The 14,760-nt window shown below is 46.6% G+C and overlaps 1 protein-coding gene across 1 annotated transcript in view; it reads right to left on the bottom strand.

The window, feature by feature from the left end:
• Positions 1 to 472: 472 nt before the first annotated feature.
• Positions 473 to 14,760, bottom strand: part of LOC142583214 (uncharacterized) — a 45,909-nt gene continuing 31,621 nt past the window's right edge. The window contains exon 8 of the mRNA XM_075693578.1: positions 473 to 14,509. Coding sequence (XP_075549693.1) covers positions 11,730 to 14,509 — 2,780 coding nt within the window. The 3' untranslated portion in view covers positions 473 to 11,729. The remainder of the gene's footprint in view (positions 14,510 to 14,760) is intronic.

Raw genomic sequence — 14,760 nt, forward strand, 5'->3', positions numbered from 1 at the left:
CGTCCACAGCTGTTACTACGTGCTTGAAAAGACACACTAAAGCGATGATTATGATGATTACTTGTGGTGTGCCCTGAGCGATGTTTCTTTTGAGAGCCTTGTTAATGTCGGCGATAGTGTTGAGAAGTCTGTTGGTCACTGAGAGATGACAATGTGCGCAGTTATTGTAATCTGTATTGAAGTAGTCTGTCGACAACAATATTTCAGGACATCAAAGAAATTTGAATCTGTTCATTTTGCCACCATTATTTCGGCTTTTCGGATAATTAGACCAAAACTTGTGGTCCCACAAGAGTCGAATTAATAGGAGTCGACTGTACTGTAAATACCCAAATGAGTCAACTGACGGACCACCTTTGGAGATTACATTCACTTCACACCTGGACAGTGCACTGAATGGCAGCGCAAGAAAATGCAAGTATTCTCATGATAGCACACTGAACTTTCAAGAACTTGCACTTCAACCCACATATGCTGAATTAAAAGTGGTTTATTCAGGAACATGAGCCAACTGATTTCAAATTTCATCTTAAAAGGACAAGGCATGTAAACAAGTAAAACTGTGTCTTCACTGTGGCAAATATGACACTTTTAAAACAAAGTACGATTACATCCTATGTAGTGTGGACACGTTGCCAATCAATCTTGCAGAATAAACAAGATGGGCACTGCCTTCATTTTAAGCATCAGTGCTGCTGGCACTTTTGAATAGGTGATAGTGAAACACACCAAGACGTGAATGCCTCCTCTGAAAACAACAACAGCAACAGAAAGCAGGCAACATTCTGCAAAAGGGCATTGCTCGTCAAGAGTTGAACACTGGAACGGCACGTACAGCTTCACAACATGGATTCCTCTACCAGTGTCACAAATATTTTTTTTCTCAACTGTACAGGTTTTCTCGCTGGGTGGCTCAATTTACCCTAAACGAGACTCCAGGGATTCACGTTATTTAAGCAGCTGAGGATGGTACAGCTGTCGATTTCACCACCCCCTTCGTTTTCTCATTTTATTTCACAGGAAACTGCGTATGATCTTGCCAACGCTAGTATACACAAAATCACTCACTGTGCAAAAAGCGTGCAATAAAAATAAAGTGCGAACAATATCAACATTTTTGTGTGCATTGCTGCTCTATTAACACTGCCACAGTGGCAATGTTGACGGGCAACAATACTTTGCGGTACTTGAAGAAAAAACAAAACAATGAAACATTGTTAAGATCTCGCTATTAAAAGCTGTACTACAATTGCAAAACAAAACAAACAGAAGTTTTTTCTTACACACATATCAGCCTAGCATTTACATATACAAAATTATTGCAGGCACTATGTAAAAACGTTGTGCAAACGCCCCCTTGTCCAGCACAATCCACTGACTGCTGACTTGAACCGGTTCGACGACTGCTAACTAAAATGCCATGCAACAATCATCTCCACAGGAAAAAGTAAAAAGAAAAATGTACAAGGGCTGGGAACGCCAAACAGATGAAAAAAAAGAAAGCAGAGAGACTTCGTAAAGCAGGAGTAGTAAGAATAAAAGATGCCAAATTGACGACAAGTACCACACATGTTAGCGTAAATGCCGTAACTCTTTTCTTGCCTCGTCTCCTTAAAAATCGTACAATGGTCATCGTAGAACTCTTGCGCCTCATCCCTTCAGCACCATGCGACACCAAATATGGAGAAAACGTTTCCAACCACATTGCGGCCGGCCAAATCAGACAATGCACCGCAAGGTATGAGACCACGGGAAAAGTTTCTTGGAGCCAGGACGATGTAATGTTTCTATACCAATGCTATTCCTTTTCACGCTTGGTCAGCGGTTGGGGCGGCCATGAAGGGAGGAGAGGAGCAGGAGCAAGCACCGCGCAACGCAAGTGAAGTCAAGAGAGTCGGCTCAACATGCGATCATGTCGTGGTAAGCAGTAGCGCCTTCCACCGTTCTGCCATAGCCGTGCTCAATGCGCGCTCTTCCGAATAGCCAATAATAGGTACGACAGCTATGTGTGGCAGCCGCAATCACATGTTAAAACTAAGATGACAAATGCACATGTTGCAATAAACGACCAAAACTGGACCAGCATATTGGACAGAACGGTTGACAAAGGACCCAAATATGTGTGCCGGGAACCAAGCACCCTGGGCCGAGTTCGCCGAACACGGCCACATGTTAGGCTGACTATTTGTGGGAGAAAGGCAAAGAGTATGGCTTCACGGAGGGTTGGCTAGCGAAGGCTGGCTGTGTGACGTAATGCCCCTTCGTAGGTTATGTGCTTCCTTCGCGGGAGCGGAGCTCCGCCCACATTATAACTGGGATTGGCTGGTCATGAATGGTGGAGAAAAAAAGAAAGAATCCAGCAAAAGGAGCCTGTGACAATATAAGAATTCAGTACAAGCTCCGCCTACAAAAAGATGGAGGATGCTTAAGCTTCACCTTTAAGAGTGGAACGCGATAGTATTCAAAGATCCCTGACCGCTTCTCACGCTTCCCGGCAACTGGAGCGTATGTAACCGTAATGTTTACCAAGAAACGCTGGCCGCAAACGCTATGCACGAAGGCGGGCTTTCTGGTAGAAACGTGGCCTCTTGCTTGGGCTATGTGGTGGAGGCGAGCGCCACCAGAAGGTATTTCAAGGAACCGGGTGCGCCGCTCCATGCCCCCCCCCTCCCCCAATATACTCGCGCACCGGTACGCAATAATGGCGGACGCCGGGGCTGGTCTATGAATAGTAGGAACGCTGGAAATGGGGTTTCGTTGAGTTTTCGTGTAACAGAATTATGGTTTCTCCTATAGACAAATTACAATCCAATACTATCACGTCTGTAGCTTGTGTGTAAGTCATACTTTACAGATTTTTCTGCATATGTTAGCTTGAGAAATTCAATTAGTTCAGTAGCTTCCTTGCCCCACATGGAGGGCCTGGGTATGGGTGCTTCGAAAATCTTTTTGCCGAAACAATGTCTGACACTGGATGCCGCCACCTGATTTTCTGCGACATGGGGCCCTTAATGCCAATGCGTTAAAACCACACTGCACCTGCCCTGTGTGTCACCACGCTCCAAGAAATAGTTCCCGAGGGAAGCTGACAGTGAAATGAAACAAGCCTGGCTCTGCCGTGTGGCTGTGGAAACTAGCAAATATAATTGGCCGGCGCAGCTATAAAAATCCTCCAAGCTGAACAGCGGTGCATTTTCCACTTTATCCTTAAATTCTCAGGCTATACTTTCAGCAAAATTGGAGTGTTGCCATATTTAACAGATTTTGCATTATATCTGGTGGCTCTTGGGCTTGGTTAGGGGCACGGAGTAAGACATTTAGGAGGTGAAACTCCCGTCAGCGCGAGCGAGCGCGGGCGACCAGATAAGGTCACAATTGTTGTATGCGTCGACGGGACCATATACAGTGGCGGCGCCATGCGGTGCGTCCTAGAAGCCGCAGCGAAAAAAAAAAAAAAAAATGCAGCGCCCGGGCAGGCGGCTTCGGTGCGCTCTCAACGGCGGTAATTTCTTTCCAGGCCGCCAGCACGATAACGGCTCCGCGGGCATGTGACTTTTTCTGGTCGCCGCAAACAGCGGAGTTTCCACTCCTAAATGTTTCTTGCTCTGTGGTTAGGGGAAAAATTTACTTTCAGTGGATTCTTTTTCAGCAGACACTGATTGGAATATTTTTTTGTAGTTTTGCAAGACATTTAACAAATTCTGTGTTTTCACAGGAAACCACAGCAACATTAATCTGTGCAGTGCTAGTCTTCGACAGCATAGTATGTTACAACGAGTCTGTTCAAAGAACTTCTTCCTATGCACTTTGTGGTGATGTGAAACAAATGTAGCACTCCAAGAATTTATCCATTCTCAGGTGTACCTTGCAAGTATTCAAGGCATCGCCATAAATAACTGACAGGTGCGCTACCTAAATGTCTGTTTGTTATTGTCCTTATTCTTTGAAAGTCTCCTTACTGGATCTTAAGCAGATTTGCAAGATACATGTACAGCTGTTCTCGGAAAGTTGCTTTAGCAAAATCTTTGAAAAAAATATGGCAGCACTGCAATTTATCCAAGAAGCTTGTCAGCCTGAACATGACTGTATTGCCAACCAGACGCTCACACAAACACGACAAACTGACGGAACTTGCTACAACAGCAACTACAAAATCATGCAACATGTGCTCCTAGACCAAATTTCTTTGATCGGAATGAAAAAAAAAATGTGCATGGTCATGCGCAGGCATGGCCAGCTGTGGGCAAATGTTCTGGCCGCCACGTCCAAAGTGCTCTGAAAGCTAGTTTCTACCTTCTCTTTAGGACAGTGCAGGTAGTGAAATTGAAATTTTTTGGAATTGTGTGGGGTCCACACGTTCACCTGAATTGTTCGATATGGTAAACACCTTTTCTCTAACGTTTTTTTTTACAGCGTGTAGTGTTAAAAAAGCAGATTCCCTCCGCCCCACATTTTTTTCTCTTCCCCACAGTCTGCATTCTCCTAATACTCTTGAGAACGCTACTATAAACATTTAAATTCAGCCAAACATGTAGTACAGCTGCAGGTTTGGGTCTGTGCTCTTTTCAAGGACGATATTAAAAAAAAAAAAAATGAGACAGGAAACTTGGCCACATGGACAGAGACGCGGGTACATATGAACTGATCACTAAAGTGCACGAACGAACACGAGGACATAGGCAGAAACTTGTCCTGCTCCCTTGTTTTAACCCATGTTGACTGCTGAGGTCTAACAACCCGAACTTACAGAGGGGCCTTGAGAGAAGCTTTAGTACAGAACACTGGGCAATTTTTAACCACACAAGGTTTTTAAAGACCAGCTGCAACAAAATTTTGGGGCAGATAGTGTAGATAAAAAACAGCCTGCACATGAAATTTTAAGTTTGAAAAATGAGCAGATGCCTCATGAAATGCTTGAAAAAGTTGGCATTTCTGATGCCAAAACCGAAAAAATAAAGGAAACCCTTATTACCGCTCCCCAGAAGTCACGCACGACTCAGATTACATGAATCCTTGGCATGAGCTCACAGATTAGGCACTGCCAGCGGTTGCCCACTCAAAATTCCCTAAGGCAATGTGCTGGGACTTGCATTGTATCCACTGACTACCAAGTGCATGCATCGTGTGCTTAGGCATTATTAAAAGGCTGCTTATAAGATTATTTGGCAATTAGCAGCCCTATAGCTTTGCAGAGGTTGCTTTAACAGCTTATGTATGTACTACTCGTTTATTGCCAATTTAGCCATAGTGAAATTACACTTCAGTTGGCCTTTAAACATGTTATGTACCCAAAGCATGGTACATAAGTATTTTTGCCTTCCACCACAAGCAGAATGCGGCAGCCAAGGCCAGCAGTCTAACCTATGACCTCAGCACACAATGCCATAGTGACTGAACCGCCACAGCCATTTTTTTTTCCACCTGCGTCATAATCTTCGCTCGTGCTCATTTATCGATCATCAGTGCAATACAAACCAATACAATCGCGTGATCAGGTACACCTGGTGAAATGCTACCGATTGAGACCAATAAACTTGAGCACATTTGCTAAGCGGGCACCCAATGCGCGTGCAAGGCATGCAAATCAAAACAATCTCATGTCTGCATGCCTTGTAGGCTTAGTTAAAAGCACCAGTTCTGTCGTGTGGTTAGGTACAGGAGCAACGCACTCGGGAAGTAGATGACCAAGGCACATCGATTCCTTGCTGTACGACAGCTAAGTGGGACTTAATCAGGTGATCTTTATTTCGCTCTTTTCTATGCATTTTTACCGGCACTATCATCATATTCTTGTTAACAGTATACAGTTGAAACTCGATTTAATGACGCGATGACCAAGCTCGAATTATTTAGTTAAATTGGGAAGCTTGTAAAATGGATATAAAAGTTTTCCGGTCCTTCGAAATCTAGAATTGTAATGTAGCGACACGTAAAAGCTATTGCAGCATTGTATTTGACGCTAATCCAGCCATCTGTCACATAAACCATGAAATAATGAAAGCAACTACTGCCGCCCCTCCCGAGGCGATGTTGAGTTTGCAGTTCCGTGCATGAGCGCGACGTACAGCCTCGTCAAAATAAAGCTAGGGCCGTGACTAGGGCACCTAGATGTTTTAACGCATTAGTTTGAGAGTGCATGCTCGAAGAAAAACCCATCTTTGTCAAAATTAGAAAGAAATCATTGCTTTTTTTTACTAATTTATTTCAGGAAAAACTTCGTTAAATCGAGCTCGGCCAAGTTGGTTTCGTTAATTTGCGTTGATGACAGCATTTAACCCCATGGGTACCTGCCGGAGAAACGAAATTTTTTCATTAGATCAGGAACTTCGTAAAATCGGGTTTCATTAGATCGAGTTTTAATTGTATGTGTATTTTGACTGTCCTATAAACATGGACTCATTAGTACCCAAATTTTGGACAGAGGTGGCATTTTATGGTTTACTTAATACAATGTTTGAATACCATACACATCTGCCTGTTTCGTTCGGTATAACTCACAATGTAGAAGTAAAGAAATTTTGGGTTTCACGTGCCAAAACCACAATATGATCATGAGGCATGCCACGGTGGGGCACTCCAGAGTAATTTCGACTACATGGAGTTCTTTAATGCGCGTCTAAATATAAGCAAGAGCGTAAACTTTATTTTCAAATCAATAAGATTTGAGTCCGGCGTCTATTTAGTGGGTCTGGGCACCTGCCGCGGACGCGGTTCCAAGACCTTGTCTCGAAGCGGCTTCCTCGGCTGGCTGGACGGCCCATAGTTTTGCTGTCAGGTTCAAGCTAAGCAGTGAGGTCTTCCAGCGCAAGCGGAGGCTAGCGGTGGAAGAGACGGAGGGGTCGGCACTGCCCGACTAGCTTGTTAAGTGCTGACCTTCCCATAACATGTGATTAAGTGCGGCAACCTCGCCACCCGATGTACATCTGTTTGTAGTGTACACGTCTGGATACATGGTGTGCATGAGTCTGGGGTTTCTGTAAGAACTGGTTTTACGAGTGTAATCACCTCAGTGAAAAAAAAAAAAAAATACGCTGGTACTGTCTGTTACTGTCACGGCAACCCACAGCTTAAGTGTCTCTGAACAGTGACACATGGCACTACGCAATGAAAATCTGTCCCTTTTCTTCCAGCATTGTTGCAGATGCACAAGTTTGGTTTCTTCAGGGCAAAACAGGCAATCACTGCGCCTGAACCATTAGCCAAAGTTCACCATCAATATGCAAAATTTGAGTACTGATGAGACAACAGGTAAGCTGAAACAAACATCTATACCTGTTTCCCTAATTTATGCAACATATTATGCAAGCATATCTTTTTTAATAAATGAAAAGTTGGAGAGTTTTGTGGTGTCCGCTCATATAACGATTTTGCCTTTCCTGGTTTTGTCGACTGCTTTTCTTTTTTATCAAGCTGCTTGGAAATAATGGATCTCTAGCGATTTGCCAAAATTACCATTTTCGTCCACTTGGTCCCTAGTGCGTTGCACCTGTACTTTTATGAGCAACTAATTAGCCAACCAGGTTGTGCTACGTCATCCCATGATGAAGTGGCATTCACTCCACATGACATAACACAAAGTACTACCAAAATTTGACACAACTTATGCCCTCAGTGTTTCAGCGAATGGATCAACTAGGGTCAGAAAACTCCATTTCCCTATTAGCATGGTAAGTGCAGTGCATAATAAAATTACATGTGCTTTCCACAGAGAGAAGCCTGTGCATAAGTTTGCCTCACTTGCCTGGTGCCTTCAAAAATACAGGCTCATCTTATATTAAGTGCATTGACGGCACTGGGGGAGACACACCGCCCTCTTCTGCACACTCACAAACTTTTTCCAAACAACAAAAGTGGTTACCACTTCTAATGGTGCGAATATGACCTACAGTCCAGTTTTCTGGCCAAACAATGCACGGCAACTTTGTCATCTGAAAGGTATGAAAGTCTGTTCATACTCCCGCTTGCACTGCATTCCAAGGTAATGTCGACTACTGAAGAAAAAAAGGAACCCTTAAAAGATGCAGAAGATATCCTTTCTCCACTTTCTCGGAGAAATTTCCAAAAGTGCCAACCGCATCACCACAACATTATACTTGTGTCAAGGGAACAAGATTTATGTGCAGACTTTAGCTGCAAGCTGTGAATGAATCTTGAGCTGCTTTTCACCCTCTAAAAACAATCCTTCTAAGGTTCCACATTATTCTATCAAAAATTTAGTTTTGACATATTTCTTGCATTCAAGGCATCCTTAAGAACACACAGTAGCATAACAGATTAACAACTTTGCCTTTTCAGTAAACTTCAGCACGTCCACAAACGTCAACTCCATGCCACAATTCTAGCAAAATACTTGAAGTATGTTGCAGTGAGAGATGCCGTAGTGGGGGACATGGATTAATTACAACCACACGGAATTCTTTAACATGCACCTAAATCTAAATAGATGGGCAGCACTTTGTGTTCTACCCTCATCAGAACGCACTCGCCGCAGCCAAGAGACAACCCTGAAAGCTTGTGCTTGGTGACTAAAGAACAAAATGGGCCCATTAAAAATAACACAGAAAGGCTAAATATGAATGGTAAAACTGTTTCGTTAGCATTCCCAAAAGTTCTATGACTGAATGACTAACTCTAATGTATTCCAAAGCGACCCAGGGACTTCAAAAAACCTTGTTAACTACTGTGGTGATCATGCAAGAAATGTAGCTGACAGATGCAGCAAAAGCTTTTCTATACTACCATACTTCTTCTGTAAAATTTTTCATCCACTTTACTGGGAATTAAAGAAAAGGCTCTCACTTAATGAAACCTCATACATGACGGTTCTTCTGATTTGGACAAGGTTATTTTATGTGAAAGCCAGCCAGTCAACCTGACTACTATTCTCTGGGCAGAAGTCAGCCCAACATCCCACAAATCTTGTCCCATTGGCACAAGTGATCCACAGACTTTTCATTGCTACTAATATTTCTTCTCATGCTAGTTTTCCGTACCCCACATACAGGTTACCAATCGCGAAGGTGTAAATAAAGCTTATCAATTCAAACTACCGATCGTTTTGGGTGACAAGGAGCACATCCTAATGCCATAAGAACCATTTCCGCTAATGCGTAAGACATTCTACTACAACATCCCATGCACATACTAAGCACGTGGCAGGGGACTTCACTTCTGCTTCTGCCATCGCCAAACCCAATGCACCACTCGTACCATCATGACCAACCTTCTACAGACTACTAGAGAGTTTTTTACACCTCTGAAACGACACGCCAAACATCAACTTGGTCACCCATGCTAGTGAACAAAGACAACACTACAATAAGGTGAGGGAGCTCTGAACAGAAACAAACGGCAAAGGTGGGATTACTATAGTACCGGGGTCAAAAGTACAAACACTAACGTATCAGCTTTGTAAAAGAGAAGATAAAAAAAAAAAGAAGAAAGAGGTCAAAAGCTATTCTCTTTTAAAATCTGTGCGCCCTCAAAAAAATGAAGTTACACATACAATATATATATATTACAAACAGGCGACATTTTCTGCCTACTCAACAGGAGCCTTCTGCAAGCACTTCCGTCTGCTTTGCCTTCCATCACAATATAACACAACTGCGATAAAACAACAGTGCTTCAAAAGTGAGGAAAAAAGAAAAGAGTAATTAAAACGGGGAAACGATCGAGCTGAGGAACTCACAGGTTGGAGCACATGCCACTGGCAGCCACCAGTTTTGTTTTCGTTTAAAGTGACCGTGAAACCGAAACTTCGCTTCCTCGATCATTCTCACGGCGACTCAATTACCGAGGTGACAGGCGTTGATGAAGCTCGGACTCGTTCATTGCTATTCCGTGTTGTAAAGGGACACTGAAGGCCAGTTCTAAGTGAAGCTCAAGATTAAAGCCAGAGTGACAGATTAGTTTCAAAATCACTAATCAATAGCTGATCTCTCACAGGTTAGCGACAGATGAGGTGCCGAGGTGCCAAAAGCATGTTTTTTTTTTCCTTTTACAGGTAATCAAATTTTCACATGCAAGAAACTGGCACCAACATAGAACAGGACTGAAAATTATACCCTCAAAAATTAAATTATGGTGTTTAACGTTCAAAAAAACACACGGACTGCAGGGGCATTCTAGTGAGAGATTCCAGATTAATTTTGACTACCCAGGTTCTGTAATGTGATCCTGAAACACAAGCATTTTTCAATTCCACCCTCATCACAGTGTGGCTTTGGCTGTGGTGCCATCGTCGGTGATGAGCTAAGTGCTTGGCCAGATGCCGGGCAGGTAGAGTCAGTGAAGCATGTAGGAACATATGTTTGATACAACCGGAACTATAGAAGTACAAAGTTTGCATATAGTGAAGCATTTTAAAAGGCTTGGGCAGATTTCCAGCAGTGGCAAAACAGACCCTGAAAAGACGGCTGAAGGGAGTCAGAACTCCCTTAAAGCTATGCCTTTGATGTACAAGTTGCTCATACTGGCATTTATCCGTGAAAGTGTTTTTCTACAGGACTGTGAAGCCCCCTTATCTGCGGGCTCCCAACTAGAAGTAGGCAGCAGTGGCATTATCTCCAAGACTGCTGGTGCAGCTACCTAATGGGCCTTATTCATTGTGGATGGTTTAAATAGCAGGAGGTGTGTGGCCCCTTTCTTTCTCAATCTTTCCTGCAACTAAGTCACTTCCTGGTGCGAAACGAATGTTCAAGGTTTCCTGAAAGCTAATCTGACAACCTAGCTTGATCCTGCCTTCACTGTACCTTTAACCATCAGGCCACAGTTAGGACCCGATCGTCACCTGCTGGAGCTCGGTCCACAAGCTATGAAGGTCGCAGCCATGGAGTTTCTTACCGATACCTAAGAGGGAAAAATGGCACTGCAGCATTGCTGTTTCCGTGAGAACACACGGAAGTAAGGCCTTCGGATTAACATTGTTTACAGAAAGCCAAGACGCCCTGAAGATGTGTCCGAGCAGCAGCTATGTCCCCTGTTACAACAGTTCTTTCAGTCTCCACTAAAACCACATACACGAGGCTATTTTTGTGGTATCATCAATACTATTGTCATTAAAGTATGAGCACTCACACCAGAACGTACAGTTATGTTGAATGAGAAGCCTACCACTGGCAAACTGAATTTTAAGGAAAGACGAGAAGGTAGCACTCAATGTGTGCCAGTTTCAATAATGTATGCTTCTGCCTTCCTCTCTTTAAATGTACGTGAGAAAACGTTACTGCATCATGTAGAAGAGAGAAGCAAGATTTGGGGCAAGAATTCAAGCAGGCTTTGTTAGCACAGTCATGACTGTTTTGGTCCGAGCCAAGTTCAAGACAAGCCACACCTGTCTTATGCCGGCATTCCCTTGGTTTCACGGTGCCCTTTCAGAAACTCGCATAGACAGTGATGCCAGATTTCCCTCTGGGTAGTGTTTAAATAAGCTCTGTGGAAATCCACCAGGTGGAGCCAAGTTTCATAAACGATTGCCATCCACATGACAGTAGAATGCTGCAAAGGGACCTCCTTGAAAAGCAAGATTAACATGTGAGGAGACGCTCATCCTGCCCTAACTAGTATTGTATTGAGAAACTCTATGGTCACGGCCAACAAAAGGTCACACACCTTTCAACCTCTGGTGCACAAGAATTCTCAGAAAGAAAGATGAGCAGTGGCTGCTAGTGGCATCAACTGCCCTGTGGGAGGCTCAGCTCCTAAAAAGAAGGTACCTCACTGCCCACTCAGGTCATCTCGTCATCCTCATTCTCAGCAGTGAAGTCCAACTCCTTAGCAAACTTCGAGAACTCATCACAGTCCTTGAGGTCTTCTAGGGTAGACTGCAGCTCGGCATCAAAGTCGTCATTGTCCTCAAACTTCATGGCTGGCTCATTCTCCAGGGTGCTATTCCAGTCCGATGCCAAGAAGACGTCGTCCTGCTGGGCCAATGTCTCGGTGCCGGTGTAGGTCAATGGGTCAGCAGCTGCGGTCGATTGCTGGGGAAAGTTGAAGCACTGACCCATGCTCGGCGTGGCTGGATAGGACTTGGAGAAGCTGTCGACCGCGCCGCTCGAACTGTGAGGCTCCATTTCCTCCTGGAGCAGCAGCATTTGGTGCACAGGCACTGAGCGGCTGCGATTGGCCGAAGGTGCACCACTGGCCAGTGTGGCGTTCTTGAAGTACTCCTGTATCTCATGTGCCAGGGGGTCACTGCCGGTCACGCTCAGTCGCTGGGGCAGGACGGGTCCCGAAGCATGGCGCTGCCGTGCAGATGACGAGGTCGATGGCCAAAGCAGTGGGGTGTTGGTGATGCTCTCCTTGAGGCCAGCGATCCAGCTGGGGCTCGATGGCGGTTGGCCCATGCCCGAGTCAGTATCACTGGGCACCAGGCTGCTGCAGTCATTGAGCGAGGGAGCTGGAGGGGGGCACGACACCAGTGGCGACAGAGGGGCTGACTGAGGAGAAGGCGGCGGCACGCTTGATGCGGAGTTGTGGCGCGAACGCAGCAACGTGGGTGTCTCGCCAACAGCCGGAAATGAGAAGCCCGAGGTCTGCGTGGCACTCTCTCCCACCATGGGGGAGAGTGGAGCACTGCGTGGCGACACAAGCTGGGAGGGTGGGCCACCTGGGCCTGAACTGTGGCGGGCACGCCCTGGGAGCACTGTGTTGTAGCCATTGGTGAACGTGACTGCCTTGCCAGGGTTGTAGGTGGCATTGTGACGCACGCGACCGGCCGTCACTGGGGTGCTCTGTGGTGAAACAAAGGGCGAGCCAGACACTGACGATACACCCGAGTCCACTGCCTGGAAGGGTGTCTGTCGAGGTGTGCCGCTGTAGCCGCTCTGGCCGGAACTGTGCCGTGACCTTGTCCACGGAACGGGTGTGCCTCTCGGCGAAACGAATGGGCTGCTGGTGGCACTTGGTGGCTGTGAGGATGTACCCACCGCCACCGATACCATATCTGTGCTGGTGGCCATCACAGGGGAAGAGAGGGAAGGCAGGAGGCTGTCGGGGTGAGGAGTCGTCTGAGGCGAGATGGGTGTGAAGAAGCGTCCCCGGCTGTTGGGGCTGCAAGGAACAGGCGCAATGGACACATGGCTGGCCCCAATCAGAACTTGGTCCAATGATGCCTGGATGCTCGGATCACACACAAGGTGTCCCGCGTCTGCAAGAGGGTCTTTCAATTTCACGAGTCCATCGAGTGAAATGGCACTAAGGTCGTCCTGCTGCTGCAGTCCGGCGCTTTTGGAGACTAAGTTTGTCCAGGCACTTGTTTTCCAGTGGACCGTCGACGAGGATGCACTATTCTGAGGCACAGTGACCTGCTTGAGCGTTGTTCCATTCTTCAGATTATCCAACTGCCCCAAGAGAAGTGCGGGGTCTATACCGCACTCTAAGCCTGTGCTCTGCTTACCAGTGTTCAGCAGTTTAGTGACGTCTTTGCGCTGGTACGAGCTAGGGAGGTTCCTCTCCAGCAGCATTCGCAACTGAGAAAGCTGGGCAGTTTTATGCTCCGCACAGTGGGCCTTGGCCACCTCACTCACTGCTTGTGCAGTAACTTCATTACTCATTGCCCCTTGTGAGAGTTCATCCTTGGAAGCAAGCCTCTCCAGAACTGAGGTGTCATATGAGGTGTTGCCATAATACTCGTTCAGTGCTTCTTTCTCCAGGTGGCCCACGCACATTTCCTCCTTGACTGACCCTTGGGTAGGTACCAGAAGGTCCAGGCTGGCTGATTCCAACTTGAGCGTGCCGGTGCCATCATCAGTGTGTCGTCTCTTGCAGAGCAGAGCCTCTCCGTCCTCCGAGTGCCTCTTCATGGTTCCCGCCGACACCTCGGTGCTGGGCTTGGGGTCCCAGTCCGAGCTACTGTTCACTCGATCCCTGGGTACCTGGAGCACCGTCTGTGAGGCTATGCTGCTGAGCTTGCTGCCGCATGACGATCCGGTGGCCTCCGCGACAGGGTCCGCACAGACGACGACAGGCGACTGCGACGAGGAAACCACCTCAGCCGTGGGCGTGGTGAGGCCGCCTTCTCGGCTGAAGTGCACGACCACTGCCGTACTCCGGCATGTGGCTGGCTTGGGCTGGATCTTCTTGTACTTGCAACCCGGGGCCGTGGCGACCATGGCGCCGGTGCCCGTGGTGTCCTGAGAGCCAAGCTGCAGGCCCTGCACGGTGGGGACAAATATGATGTTGTTCCCTGGCGTGGCAGAGGTTTGCAACTTGTGTTCTGCGGGCTCTTCCTTCAGCCTCCGTGCCACGTCTCCTTCGGAGGAGACCAGGGACGGTGAGGCCTGGTCCCGTTTGCCCTGTGGTGTGGTAGCCAGCGCTCGTCTCTGCTGGGAGGAACGGCCTTCGGTCGGCGTGCTGCACTGTGAAGACTGGGCCGAGTGGGAGCGCTGCTCGGTGAGCTTGCGCTTCTGGTCGCCCAGCCTCTTCTTCTCTTGGAGCTTGCGCTGCAGCTGCTGCTGCGCCTCTCGCCGTTTGCCGGGGGTTCGAGGGGTGCTGCTGGCTTGGCTTCCTGCAAGTCAAAAAGCAGCTATAACACCGTCGCATTGCTGGCTCCTCCCCGACTTGAAAGACACAAACTGCCTTTACCAACTCCTATGCCCTCTAATGTCAAAGTACCAATAAAATGCTCGTAATGCAAATGCACACCTTGGCGTACAAGAGGAGTGTCTAGTTAGGGAAAACCACGAGGAAAAAGAAAAAGAGAGAGAGAAAGAGGGGTGTGGGTACAACAACCTATTTAAATATAAAATTACCTTATTC

The sequence above is a fragment of the Dermacentor variabilis genome, chromosome 5, assembly GCF_050947875.1.
Source record: "Dermacentor variabilis isolate Ectoservices chromosome 5, ASM5094787v1, whole genome shotgun sequence".
NCBI classification, from domain to species: Eukaryota; Metazoa; Arthropoda; class Arachnida; order Ixodida; family Ixodidae; genus Dermacentor; species Dermacentor variabilis.